Genomic DNA, 15,111 nt, shown 5'->3' on the forward strand with positions numbered 1-15,111 from the left:
GGGAGCTGAGGCAACAGTTAGCATAAGCATAGTTTGTGTTCCAGATCTCCATTCTACAGTAACTCTTTTCAGCATGTAGTTGGTTTTACCTTGGGCTGACTGCCTTTTTCTTTTTTTTAATTGAATTACACACTATTGCCCCAATGCCATATTTTCCTGGACTTTTTTTTTTTAATACTTAGCTCAAAAAAACATCACAAGTAAACAAGACAAAGCAGGTGAATCTGTGATATCTATAGAACTAGTCAAAACAGAAGAGGGCATAACTTCTTGTCCTCTTCAAAGGGACACTGAAAATTTGGGGGGCCCATTTGCTGCACTTTTTTGTTCACAAACCAGTATCATTCTTACTCTCACCACCTGCCGGATTGCCAGAATATACCAACCCACCCATCAGACTGCTCCAAAATTCTGCTTTCATCTCAGTGTCCCCACTCTTTTTCAAGTCTGCTGGTACTTCAGAAATGTGAAGGGGACCATGGATTATGCCACTCCAGGTGGTCCAGCATACACTGAAGTCCAGTTGGTGTTTAGACTGGTTACACTGAACTTTAGAGGCAGGATTCCCCGCTCATTAACTGCATAGTCTAGAAGTCAAATGTATCAGGTACACATCTTATACACACATTTTACATCTAGCCTCTCAGCCATCAGGGGACAGAGAGCCAGGATGGAGCATATGGTTAAATATCTCTCTCTCCACCAAGAGACAGCAACTATCTCTCAGTAATTACCTTTGGTCACCAAAATTTAGTCCAGCTATTGTTAGCAAAGGTGAACCCCAGTCTATGCCATCTCTATGGTTTTTCAAGGAGTCTTTTTGAATATATGAGTGACTTCCACTTTACGAAACACAGGCAGTCTTCTGCCCACCAGAAGTTTCTGTGATGTTTGTTTGCAAATTTTACCATATAGCTTAAGAGTTCATAGCAAGATTATATGGCCTGTAGTGATCCGAATACAGGAAAATTAAAAAGTTCCCCAGTATAGTCAGTGCAGATATATACTAAACAGGCTGAGTTCAGTTCAATTGTGCAGTCTCTCCCTTGCATCGTTGGCACTACCAAATAACGGGTAATTTATAATAGTCTTTCCTATGTTCTGTAATAGGCAAGCTGAAGGTACATTTCAACAGTAAGTAAAGAATAAAGCTGAGTTAAGAGATTATTAATGTCGTATCTGTATCTATATATATTTGAAGAAACACTTAGCTTAAGCAATGACTGCTTAATTTATGATTGGTGCATACTATAACTCGGGCCAAAAATAAAGGCCACCCAGGAGCAGCTGATGATGAGGCATGCAGCAGTCTTTCTTCTCAGCAGGAACACTTGACATAAATATGTTAGTGCTCCACACACAATATTTATTGTCAATCAAGTTACAGAGCTATTTAACGTTTGGGGTTTTTTTTCCTTGACTTCAAAGAATGGGATATTAGTCTCTGGAATCACCTCTCTCTCTCCCTACCACATCTGCTGTGCTCAAAGGGGGTCCCTTCGGCTGACAAAGCTCAGGTTTTAACTTGTCACTAGGATGGTAAGACATTTCCAGTCATAGGTTGGTAATTATGGAACTTGCTTTTACACAAGATCAGACAGCGTGAACCTTCTTGCCACAACTTGGTTTATGTTTAAGAAATTAAGTAACTTAAAATCTCTCAAGTATCTCTAGAAATGTTGTATCCACATACTAAAAAGACTCAAAAGGACCTAAAAAGGAGTATAATATCTCTTGGAATAAACTACATTCCAGCAGATGTAACTGGAAGAACTGTACTTCCTTAACTGTACTGTGGTTGAAGACAAAGACAATTCTGAGTAACTCATCTACTTCTGCTATGGCTACTTCATTGCCCTGGAGGCCTTGACAAGAATCATCAATCAGAGACTTTCAGGAGGAGAGACAGAGACTGGAGGACAAAAATTCAGAATGCTTTCAACTGAGAAAAGGTAGGTCTGTGGCAAAATTTCAGCACACCTGAAGTGATACACTCAACTGTTCATGCTTAAGACAGTCTAATGAAATGGAATGAATTACAAAGAGTGCAGTTCAAATTCTGACAGCCTCTCTGACACTGATGAGTCCCTGACAGTTCCACAAACAAAATTTTTTCAAGGCTATTGATGCAGACAACTGTAATGAGCCAGCCCAGCGTAAAGGAAGAAGAAAACATCTGCATTCAAAAGGAAAAAGTGAAACTTTATGTTATTACTGATAGTGCAATAACGGGTGCCAAAGACAAGACAGCAGTCACAAGAGAACAAGTTCTTACTCTCAACACCCACCTCATTAGTAACTGAGAGAATTGACAGTGCAGAATCACAGTACTTCAGTGCATTGTTTTTCTGGCCAAGATCTTTATAGCACTGAGAAGAAAAAGACATTTTGTTTCCAATCAGACCAGTGTAAGAATACCAGAGTCTACAAATTGTTAATTTTAAAATAACTTGATTACCTTTGCCAAATAAACATAATTGCATTTGGAATACCCTGGATGCATTTCTTCTGCCTGATAATAAAAAAAAAAAGAAAGAAAAGAGATATAAAACTTGAATAATGAGAGTTATGTGTTCTGCATAACATTTTTAGTAATGCACTAAGCTTCCTCAAACATCAGACTGAGTTGTCCCCTACTGTATGCACCACAATCTGTTTAGCACATTAGAAAAATTATTTTTAAATAAATAAATCAAAACCCCAATAAAACTCAAAACTAAACCAGGCACATGAAGTACCGAACACAAAAGTGCTCTGTACTGCTTGCTCTCCTTTCTCCCCAAGTACTTGGTAAAGATATCAGTTGAATCCACAGAATATTGGTTTCATTCACTTACATAGTGAGTTGGAAGATACTGCTTTCTTTAGATTACTAATATTTATTTCCTCATCAAAGAAATAACAAGCCACTGATCATTTGCAGTTCATGCAACAGATAATGAACTGTATTAATCAACTTTATAATTATTTTTCTTTTACAGACTGGTATCTTCTGGCTCTGAGTTCACAATTCAGGTCACTAAAGAAGTTGAAGGATTGTCTTTCTATTAAAACATATTAAGGATATAGAAGCTTGAAAGATGAACAAAAACCTTACTAGTTACTTACTAACCAAGAAGCAGTTTTAATCAATAAAAAGCTTTTGGGAGAGAAAAATTACATCAGTGAAATTTATAGTAGTTGTAATCCTTGGACTGAAACAATGTTGCTTTCACCACAATTGTGTATTATCAAACATTTGAAAATGAAATCCTAATAGTTGTATTTTAGACAGCAATTTATATTGCAGAAGATGACTTAAAACCACAGTTAGTCTGCAGCCCACCACAAAATGTCCTGAGGCTAAAGTGAACATGTCAAAGTATTTCTACCACCTTTCAATTCTGACCTTAAAGAAAAAATGTCTTAAACTGGGATGACAGTAATGTATTGTACTATCCAAAATGCAGGAGATAATTCCATCTTTAAACAGAGTCAGATCACAAAAAACAAGCGCTTTTGATAGGAAAGAAAATATGTTTGTCCAATTCCTTTGAAAAACTGTCTGAAAAGAATTGTAATAATGGAATTTTATGTCTTGTATAAACTCTTTACCTGACTGAATTCTTTTCAGCTCCAGAAGTAGAAATTACTCATATAAAAGACACTGAAAGAAAGGCTTGTTCTATTTATGTGGTTTTCTTCTCATAACTTTGCACTTGAGTGTCCAGATGAGGGACCTATATGAGAGTTTTCTTTTCTGCTTCACTACCTTGTTTCAGCCACAGCCAAGCTCCATGTGGCCTTTCACACAACTGCCACCCCTGCTTACACTTGCAGGATGGGAAGGAGAAATTGGGAGCAAAATGCAAAACCCCATAGGTTGAGATAAGGAGAATTTAATAGAACAAAACACAGAATGAAAGGATGACTGGAATAAGAACTATATATATATTATATTATATATGTGTGTGTCAAACAAGTACTATAAAATATGACACACTCAACCCAGTTGACACTTTTTCTCATGCTAGACAATTGCTGCCCTGTGCTATCCCCCTACTTTAATAGTGGGCATGTTTATGGCATGGATTATAGCTGGCTTAGTTGGCTAGCCTGGCACAGCCCTCCCAGCTTCTTGCGAAGAAAAGTAATGCTATGCTAGCTGAACCCAGGACAGCCCATCTCCACAAACGGGAAAGACTTCTACTGAAATTCAATGAATAAAGCTTTGGATCAGGAAAAGGGAAGTGACACAATATTGAAGTTTCCTTGCATCTGTTAATCCTCCTGCAGAAACAGGCAAATCATGTATTATTGTTAAGGTTAATTTGTTTCAGTGACATATATGTATATCCATCTCACATTAAATCCAGTAACTATTAACCATGGCAAGACATTGAAAAACTCCCTGAAACTATGGAAACAGAAGGAAGGTGCTAGCCACTCATTCCTCCATACTAATTTTAAGATAGAAAAGAAAATACATTTGAATACAGACCTCTGTCATATTTAGGAAAGTCCTGGATTTATGGCTACTGAACATGACCTGTTGAGCACACATTTTAACAACAGTCACATAGCAGCTGGTGAACAATCCTACAGGAAAACCTTTGGCTAGGATTTACCTTAAGGAAATTCTGCAATGCTTCTTCTACTGTTGAAGTTGGTGGAGTCCCAAAGAGAGCAGCAGCTACTTTCTTTTCAATCCAAGACAATTGAGCTACCTATAATTAAAACATAAAAATATAAAGTCTTTAGGGTTCTTCTCAGTTTTGGAGTAAATACTCTCCTGTACCACTGAACTACTTAAGTAGGTTGCTGTTTTGCGAAAGAACCTGTAAAGGAGTGTTTTATACTATCAGTTTGTCAGCTCAAAGCACAGCCTTCTGGATTTTAAATTCTGTTTATAGAAAAATGTACGCTTTGAGAAACACATGACAAAACACCAACATCATTGCTATGAGATTATTCCAGTGAACCAAGGTTAAAGTTTCCTAAAATCTTGCCATTTTTTAAAACCTAAGATTAGAAATAGTGCTTTAAACCCCTAAACTTTTTCACAAGGCAGCTTAGCCTGATAGTCCATGTACTTTTCAACATCATGAAAAGCTGTTGCTACAGTCAAAATGTGAATGCTTTTGGTACTTGTAAAACAAGCTCATTTACTACACAGAAGCTGGTGACATCCACTGTTTAGAAAGAGGCTTCATTTTTTCCTCCTCAAACCTGACAAATATAACTTGCCACAGAACGTACACGATTTCTTCCCTTATGTATACTGACATTTGACAGAAGCTGCTTTGGTTATTGCCATACGGTATTTGGCTCCATTTCCTAATCTGGTGAAACACACCTCACACCACTAATGAAAGACGGAGCTGCTAAAAAATGCAATGTGAGACTGGAGCCTGTTTAACTGGAGAAGCGAAGCTACCTCACTCCAGACATCTGTGAAGTCAGAACTTCATTCTTTTATATCAGCATCTGAAGCACAGCACTGACAGATCCTGTCATTGAATACAGCTGACTTTAAAAATTGTAAAAAACAAAATTCTGTGTTTTCCTAGTAATTTCTGGCCTGATCTGTGCAGAGACAACATAGAGAAAGGATATACACAAGTGAAGAAGAGCCTCTCACTGGAGACCTGGAGGTGAAACATGAATCACACAGGTGCTTGTGACAACCCTTCTTTTTCAGAAGGAGCTGGAGTTCAAAAAACAGAGTTGATCCTTGAACTCAAGCCTGTCTTACTGCTGTAAAAATGAAAATACTTTTGGATAGCTTTAAGTTATTCCCACCTCATTCCCTGGCTTCCCTGTCTCTTCAGGGCTGTTTCTGCCCACCACAACCCCTCCAGCTAAATCCAGCAATTACCCAGTAAACGTCAGTAATTATGGTAAAATACATCCACAATACACTATCCAGAGATAACTCTCTCTTTTGAACAGACATCAAGCTCAATGTATTTCTTGTTGCAAACTGTTCTAAAAATACCATTGCAAAGATTGAAAGTACAGGCCAGGACATAGCAGAAAAATGCACAGGACCACGTTTTCTTATCCTGTCCCAGTCACTCTAGGAGCAACATTGCTTGGAGACAGAAGACATCCTGGTCAAGTCTTGATGGTTTGGCAGGGTCCAATGCCTTATTTGATTTGATAAATGCTGTTCATAAGTCTTTGGTACAAACCCAATTAATTATTACACTTTAGATAGAACCAATATTAAGAAAATAAAGGCATATTTCATTCTGTCTACAACACATATCCCACTCTTAACCCTCTTCTACAGGAATAAAGAAGTTTTTACAAAAGCTCTCCAGCAATCCCAGAGTTCTTATTCAACAGGATGCTTCTCCTCTCTGCACTGTAGTGCTTTCACACTATTTTACAAACTGCAGCAAGCTGGTTAAAACTTCATATTGTATGTATGTATACAATTCCTTCACGCACTTCATTTCCCTAGCTACTCCATAGTTTCTAAGACATGTTCTGCAAGAGATACTAAAAGGATTTTTGCAAATGTATTGTTTTCTTGACATCAGTCTACTGATGTTCTCTACTCTTTTGGAAGAGGAAGGAACTTTGTATATTTGTAGGTCCATCACATCAAGATAGAGCTAGCTTACTAAAGCAAGGAAGAGAGGGAGGGAAAAAAAATGTATATGTTTACACCCTTCTCTGAAAGACCATCCAACACCCTGGGATGCACATGCAGTGAAAAGGTAAAATTCCCACACGCTTCCTGTTACGCAATAGTGAAGAAACGGAATTGCAGTTTTTCCATGTGGAGCCATCATTACCTATCAAAAAACAAGTTCTTCCTGGCAGTCATTTTATTTTCTTACAAGATTTAATTAGAACGGATTTACTGAGGTTTTAGTTCTTATTTTGTCTGGCTTGGGTGTTGTTTTGCACTATTCAAACTTTGAAAAGCACAAACATATATGCACTTGGCTGTTTTTCTATCAAAAGCCCCACCAACCTAAAACAATGTTTTAATGTGAAATACGTATTTGCACAACAGTGAGTTTTCTTTAAATGTGTGCTGGCTCCAGCATTATAGTTTGTGACTACTACACAGATAGTCTGGGAGATCTGTGATGTTTTGAGCAGTCAGATTTATACGCCACTGGCTTGATGGATTCACTGCAGCTAACTCTAGCCATCCAGAAAAAAAGTGCCTAGTTTAAATGATTTTTTCAGGTTCCCTCCATGGTCAGTACAGAAAGAGGCATTTCCATTAAACAATTCCTCTTCACCTACGTTATCCTGGGATGAACATTTCTCTGTCTTCTTTCTTTCCTTCAACTACAAAAGACACATAGCAAATTATATCTTGCAGAGGGATTAAAAAAAAGTGAGCTTAACTACACCCCACCTGAGTCAGTCTGCACCTCTCTATGACTAAGGTGAGATAAATGGGAAAAAACCCCAGACCTGTTTTATGCAAGAAACAAAACTGAATCCTGGAGCAGTAATGATGAACTGTAAATTATACCCTTCCCTTGATGACACAAAAGCAGAGTCTTTAATTTGAAATAACTTTATTAGAGAAAATCTTATGCCATCTTCAGTGAAATGGAAACATTGTTCCTACTATACCGACTAACTTAATTAAGCATTCTCTGTGTGTGAGCCAGCACAGGCAACAGAAACTCTGGTGAAGCATGCTCTATGTAGTGGAAATTTGACTTTCACAGTCAAGGCTCTTCCAAATAGTGCAAAGCATATCTGGAGGTCTATATAAAATCAAGTACAAAGAGACTGTTAACTGTCGTCAACTTCAGTGGGACCATGATTTCATTTAATCCATCTTCCAAGAATGGTATAGGACAGCAGAAAAGTAATAAGAAAAACAGCTACTGCAGCAAGTAATAGCTACAAGAAGATTAAAGAATGAAGATTGTCTGTACCCTGCAGATGGTATCCAAACCTTAAGTGAGTTTTGATTTTTTTAGGTCTCCCAAACCCTGACATCAGTTCTCACCAGCAGCTGAAAATTCATAAGAGCATTGCAAGGAACACTGTGTTTCCACAGAATATCAAGATCAAACATACTGGGTCACTCAAGGAACATCGCTCCCCAACTGCCAAACATGAGAGCTAGTCCCACTTGCTCAAGAGCAAAAAGCAGGGGACTGAGGGATCACCAGTCAACTCCTGAACTTCCCTAGGGCTGGAGAGGAGTCGGTCACCGTGACAGCCTGGCCTCTTGCCAAGGAGAGGAAGCCATTCTTCATTTTCTCAAAGCTAGGAAAGATGCTTCTTTCAAACAATCTCTTCTATAGCTCTATCAAGCAACAAGCTCCCACCCATTTATTCTGCCCAAATCTCAGTACTAATACTGGAGATGGAAGAAGGTCACCCACAGAGTTGGACTGCAGCTGACCATAAAGTTCACACCCAGCACGGTTCTGTTAGGACTCTTGCTCCTCTGAAGATTGAAGCAAAAATGTGGTTCTCCCCTAAAAACCGGTAAAAGGGATTTCCTAACATCCCTTTTTCTTCCTTCGCCTAAGATCAGCAAAAGTCTCACATGAACTAAAATTGTTTGGGTTTTTGGTGGTTTTTCGTTCGTTTTGTTTTTGAGATGCAAACCCTGCTCATGGACTCTTTTCAAATTCCAGGATGTTGGTACAGGATCACAGGATGTTAAGGGTTGGAAGTGACCTCTGGAGACCTTCAGAGCAGGATGTGGTGAATGAAGCCTATGACCCAAGGCTATATCCTTAAAGTGGTGGGACATGGCCTACGTGTTCAGCTGGAACCCCCTCTCCCCTCTGGAGTGTGGGGGGGAAGGCTGGGCGCCACTCTGTCTGAGTAGACCATCTCCTGGGTCATTTGGGACAATGGCACTCCGACGACATGCCCATTGCCCTTTGTTCACAAGTTATGTTCACATTATATTTGGGTGAAACACCAGTTCATTGGTCAATTGCTCTGTTTAACAAGGATGCTCACTGGACCAGTGTCCGTGCGGCAAATGTTAAATAGGGGTTGTCTTGGTAAACTCGTGTTCCGTGCCCGGTATCCGTGTTCAGTGCTCCGTGTTAATACCCGCGTGTGTTCCCGTGTGCGTGCCCGTGTTTGCCTCGTGCCTTCTGCCGCCGAGAGATCCGCCTTGCCCAGGACTCGAACCGTTAGCGTTCCAGTGCATTGCCGCAGGTCGCCGCTTCTGCCCAAAGGACCGGCACCCTCCCCAGCCGATCTCCATAAGATGGCGGAAAGGGTCGCTCCAGCTTCGCAGAGGAGCCACTTTTGGTCGTATCCTGCGGCCGCATCGACAAGGGTTTTCCCCTGGAGCGGCAAGCTTGTTTACACAGCCCAATGGTGAACTGACTTGCAAAGCCTCCGGGAATCACCGGTAATCTTCCAGGACCCTTTGTTCCAAGAGAAGCCCTACCACGCGGCCCGGCACCACGCTGGCCGGCGCCATTTGTATCACGTTATTACGATACATCCGTGCTACGATTTCCGGGACTATAAACAGTATCAAGAAAAGAACCTCGAGAACTTTCTTCAGTTAGTCAGTAAACTGAACATTTTCTTCATGGAGTTTCTGTGGCAGTTTATGCAAACTGTCTGGTTGTGGGCTTGCCGATTCCCGACAAGCACTCACCCCCTCTTCTCTCTCTACCTCACTCCAATTTCACTTTCTAAACATATAGATTTCCTCAAACTATTCAAAGTGCCTGTCTATATACATTCTGCAGAGTTGATTCTTTCCGACTGAATACTAGAACCTGTAAATACCAATTATATATCACATGTAATATAGTGTTAATAAATATTTATTAGACCTTTATAAATATCTCCGCCGCTTATTTTCGGTGAGAATTTACACTTCATAACACAGGAGCATATAATCTAGTGCAGGAACACATCCAGACTGATCTTGAAAGTCTCCAGAGAAGACTCTACAACCTCTCCACAGAGCCTGTCCCAGTGCTCTGTGACCCTTACTGTAAAGAAGTTCTTCCTCATGTTGAGGTGCAACTTCCTGTGCTGTAGTTTACATTCAATACCTCTTGTCCTATCACAGGGCACAAGTGAGAAGAGGCTGTCTCCTCCTTTTTGACACTCAGCCCTCATATAGTTATATACATTTATTAGATCCCCTCTCAGTCTTCTCCTATCCAGACTAAAAACCCGCAGGTCTCTCAGCCTTTCCACATAAGGTGTGTGCTCCAGTCCATTAATCATCCTTGTAGCCCTCCTTTGGACTTTCTCCCTGTCTCTCTTGAACTGGGGATCCCGAAACTGGATGCAATATTCCAGGTGGGGCCTCACCAGGGCAGAGTAGAGGGGAAGGAGAACCTCCTTCAATCTGCTGGACACATTTTTCTTAATGCACTCCAGGATACCATTTGCCCTCTTGGCTACAATGGCACATTGCTGTCCCAAGGATAATTTGCTGTCCACCAGGACTCCTAGGTCCTTCTCCATGGGGCTGCTCTCTTGCAGATCACATCCTAACCTGTACTGGTGCAGTTCATTATTCATCCCCAGATGCAGGACTCTGCACTTATCCTTGTTGAACCTCATTAGGTTCCTCTTTGCCCAGCTCTCCAGTCTGTCCAGGTTTCGCTGAATGGCCACACAGCCTTCAGGTGTATCAGCCAAGCCTCCCAGTTTGTATTGTCAGCAAACTTGATGAGAAGATACTTTGTCCCCTTATCAATGTCATTGATGTTGAACAGGACTGGACCCAGCACTGATCCCTTGTTACAGCTCTCTCCACTAGTTACAGCTCTCCACCTAGACTTGGCACCATTGATCACCACTCTTTGCACTCGATTGCGTAACCAGTTCCTAATCCTAATCCACTGTCTGTTCTTCTATCTCACACCTCCTGAGCTTACACACAAGGATGTTATGGGAGACAGTGCAAAAGCCTTGCTAAGGTCAAGGTAGGCTACATCCACTGGTCTCTCTGCATCTACCCATTCAGTTACAACACTGGAGAATCCTATCAGATTAGTCAAGCATCATTTCCTCTTGGTAAATCCATACTGAATACTCCTGATCACCTTATTCTCTTCCATGTGCGTAGAAATGACCTCCAGAATGAGCCGCTCCATCATTTTTCCAGGGATGGAGGTGAGGCTCACTAGTCTATAGTTTCCTGGAACCTCTTTCCTGCCCTTTTTCAAGATTGGAGTGACACTGGCTTTCCTCCAGTCGCAAGGCACCTCTCTTGTTTGCCAGGTACCAAGAAAACTAAACCACTTGGACTGAAAATTCAGCCAGAGTTGACCTGCTGCTCTAAATGATTTCCTCTTCCAATGTTTCCTTTTTAATAGCTCATTGAAGACAGATCACACAGTTGTCTTCCATACAGGAGAATTATCACACTGATCCAGCTTCAGTAAATTATTAATGGCACCTGTTTAAATATCCCCAAAGACATTCTTTTTTCAATTCCTTTTTGTTTGTTTGTTTCTGTAGAATACATTAATGCAGAATCGTATTAAATAATTTTGCAATGTTTTGACTTCTGGAAGAGGTTAAGTAACCAGACAGCAATTTTAAAATTCTAACATCTTAAAACACAAATACTCTCTTTCTTGGCTATTGAGGAGCCAGGACAGTCTGTACAGGCATTGAGGCATATATACAACTTGAATTCCTGGGCTTTTCACTTTCCAGTAAGGGGAGGACTTACAGGACACACAGACAAAGGAACTGGGTCAATTAGTTCCCAGATGTAACCCAAACAGATCCTGAGATACATCAGAGATTAATTTGATGCATAGCATGTAACTTGCTGTGATGAAGAGATTATTAATTTATGAATTATAAAATATGAATTATGAAAATTAATTATTAATTTAAAGAAATTATGTATAACCAATTAATCACTAGATTCTAATGCACGGTTGTGAAAACATATCCCATAACTCGTTTAGTATATACAATTTGACCCAATTAGAATATTTACAGAATTAATTTCTAATTAAGGGAACAAAGGGTGCAGTTCCACTGCTCGTCCACCAGATGACGACTCGAAAAGACGCTTGGTGGCTGCAACTATATATAGAGACATTTACAATGCTGTCAAGAGGCAATTCAAGCTGGAGTATCACAGGGCTAGGTGCAGGTGCTTTGAACTGAACATTAGTGAGTGTTGCACACATGAAAAGATACATTGTTTCTTTGTCTTCCACTCCCCCTTCCAGTCCACCAAGCCTAGGGGATAAGCCAAGGGGAGCCATCTTCCTAGCTCTTTCTCTTGCTCCTGCCCCTCACCTGCTGCTTCTGCTGCTCCTGCAGCAGTGTTCAGTTCTGGGCCCCACAGTTCAAGAAAGATGTTGAGTTGCTTGAATGCGTCCAGAGAAGGGCAACATGGCTGGGGAGGGGTCTGGGGCACAGCCCTGTGAGGTGAGGCTCAGGGAGCTGGGGGTGTTTAGCCTGGAGAAGAGGAGGCTCAGGGGAGACCTTATGGCTCTCTACAACTACCTGAAGGGAGGTTGTAGCCAGGTGGGGGTTGGTCTCTTCTCCCAGGCAACCAGCAATAGAACAAGAGGACACAGTCTCAAGCTGTTCAGGGGGAAGTTTGGGCTGGAGGTTAGGAAGAAATTCTTCACAGAAAGAGAGATTGGTCATTGGAACGGGCTGCCCAGGGAGGTGGTGGAACACATTCCTGGAAGTGTTTAAAATAAGCCCGAGTGAGGCATTCAGTGCCTCAGTTGATTAGAAGGTGTTGGGTGATAGGTTGGATGTGATGATCTCTGAGGTCTTTTCCAACCTGGTTGATTCTGTCATTCTGTTTGTAGCGAAATAAGCTGTGGGGTTATGCTGGCTGGCTGCTGTCTGTCTGCCTGGGCCTGGGCGGGGAAGGCTCCCAGGGGCTGAGGCTGTGGCTGAGTCGCTGGCAGGCTACGGGGAGGCTTTCCTCCAGACAGTGACTTTCTTCCTCCTCCCGCCTCTGCGGGAGGAGTGAAGCTTTCTTGCAATCAGTGGCTTCCCCTGGCAGGATGGTCCCACAGTGCAACTGCGGTGGCTGAGGGCTGGCAGGATCAGCGTGGCTCCCTGAACAGAGTCGCATAGCAAGGCCGGGTCCTTCAGCACTGGCCCTCGCAGTGGGGCGAGGCGATGGTTGGGTCGGCTGTCTCCAATCCTGGAGACAGGCTCCAGGGAAGGCATGCGGCTATGCAGAGTGGCAGTTCCCCTTGGCTCAAAGTGATCTAACAATGCCAATTCTCGGCAACTGCTTCCCATTTAAGGTTACAGTGCAGTCCTTGGCTTGAACTCAAGGGAGAGGGCGTCTCTCTCTCTCTCTCTCGGTCTGACTGTAAGTCACCCTGACAGCACAGGGCTGTGGAGCAACGATGGTGGGGCTCCGTTTGTCTCCCATGAACAGTGGGGTCACGCAGGGCACGTGGCTGCTTGGTCAGCTGCTTATAGCTGTAGCAGATGTTGGACTGCGGGGCTTGGGCTAGGCCCTCCCCCTCTGAGCTAAAGCTTACCCTCGGGGTTCCAGGCCTCCTCAAGATGCAACTGGACTTATGACGCTGGCTTTCGTAGCTTCAGCAAAGGGATCTCCTTTGCAGGTTCCTCAGGCAGGTCGGGGTGCTGGCTTCTCCGTGTTGCAGAGGCTGCTAGTATGTTTGCACGTGGAAGTGAGAAGACTTACAGGCAATGAGCTTAAGCACTGTGAGCTTACAATGTTCAAGCAAAGCAAGAGAAATCAAAAGGAGAGAGCAACTTGTAAACAAGGGGTAATACTTTTAAGTTTCTTGAGGCTGGATCTGGCCAATGGGCATACTTATCAACAACCTGCTTTAGCCTATAGAAAGTGTGCAGATTGAATTATGCCCTTAAATGGAAGAAGCATGAGCATGCCATGCGATGGGTGCATGTAGTTGTTTACCCCTTATGGAGACAGGTTGGCGCCTGGGCCTTTGTCCCGCACTCCAGAAAGGAGGGTGGAAGGGGGGAACATGCCCAAACATGTTGGGACAAGTTTGCCGGTATTTGGGGGCATAACTCTGGGCATAGGGTGCCTTCACTACACTTGCAGAAAGAAAATCCCAAAACATCTAATTTTTAACACCACACTAACATTTACCAGAGGATATGATCCAGCTTAATTGCCCCATGTTAGTCCTGTAATAGCACATAGTCATCTTAACTAGTTATGTACTTTGTTTTAAAAACTATTCTAAACATTAAAACACTTAATGAACCCACAAACACACTATTATAAAGGGTTACCACATAATGGCACAAAAAAACTCTAAGGAAAGAAAACTAATTCCTATACTCAGTGATACAGATCAACTCACTTCCAACAAGTATTTCTTGCTGATTGGAAGAGCAAGGTAGTTTCCACTTTTCCTTAACAAAAACAAAAATGAAACTTCACAGACTCTAAACACTACCTATATTAAATCATATGAATTAACTCAAACATATACTTAAAATATGAAATCTTCCCTAAAAGATATGTCCTTAACATATGGTTTTGTCACAGAAGGCAGAGAAGATAAAGTTTCATCCATCATCAAAACATTTTAAATGAAAATTATTTTTCTGCAGTTATTATTCTTTAGAACAGATGTTTTAAGGTACCTTCATTACAATTATATGACAATCATTTCTTACTAATGTTATAACTAAAGCTACCATGGAAGAAAATCACCACTATGTAGAAGTTGTCAGTTCTTGAAAAAAGAAATATTAAAACAACAATTTGCAAGGTTTTACAGTTATCCATTATTAGTGGTGTCCAATCATGTTTGCTCAATGCATAAATAAATCAGGTTTTTAACCCTAATCACCACTGCAAAACACATTAGAGCTATGTGTGGCTTCTTGTATACACAGCAGGTCTCACTGGCAAAGCTTTGCCCATTTTGACATCTATGAAACAATTGGTGAAAATCTTGCCTACTTGACTGTGATACCAGAAGTAATTTTCTAACAAAGTGGAGGCAACAGACACATCAGAACAGAATCTTCCTCTTTTGTATAGCTCTGCTGGCTTTGTAATGCTAAGAAAAATAAGAAACAGCAAAAATTTATTTCTAAACAATGTAGCACACAACTGTCACTGGCTCTGCGTCAGAGACAAAACCCTAATGCTGCCAGGCACAAAAAAACAGTTCATCCCTACTGCTGGAA

At 41.4% G+C, this 15,111-nt stretch overlaps 1 protein-coding gene across 1 annotated transcript in view; it reads right to left on the bottom strand.

Annotated features, from left to right (window-relative positions):
* Positions 1 to 483: 483 nt before the first annotated feature.
* The window catches only part of RMDN2 (regulator of microtubule dynamics 2), a 43,930-nt gene continuing 29,302 nt past the window's right edge, over positions 484 to 15,111 (bottom strand). The window contains exons 7-10 of the mRNA XM_054396948.1: positions 4,608 to 4,706; positions 2,459 to 2,512; positions 2,276 to 2,369; positions 484 to 587 (exon numbers count right to left, since the gene is read on the bottom strand). Of these exons, the coding sequence (XP_054252923.1) occupies positions 484 to 587; positions 2,276 to 2,369; positions 2,459 to 2,512; positions 4,608 to 4,706 (351 nt within the window). The remainder of the gene's footprint in view (positions 588 to 2,275; positions 2,370 to 2,458; positions 2,513 to 4,607; positions 4,707 to 15,111) is intronic.

This window comes from Indicator indicator, chromosome 2 (assembly GCF_027791375.1).
Source record: "Indicator indicator isolate 239-I01 chromosome 2, UM_Iind_1.1, whole genome shotgun sequence".
NCBI classification, from domain to species: domain Eukaryota; kingdom Metazoa; phylum Chordata; class Aves; order Piciformes; family Indicatoridae; genus Indicator; species Indicator indicator.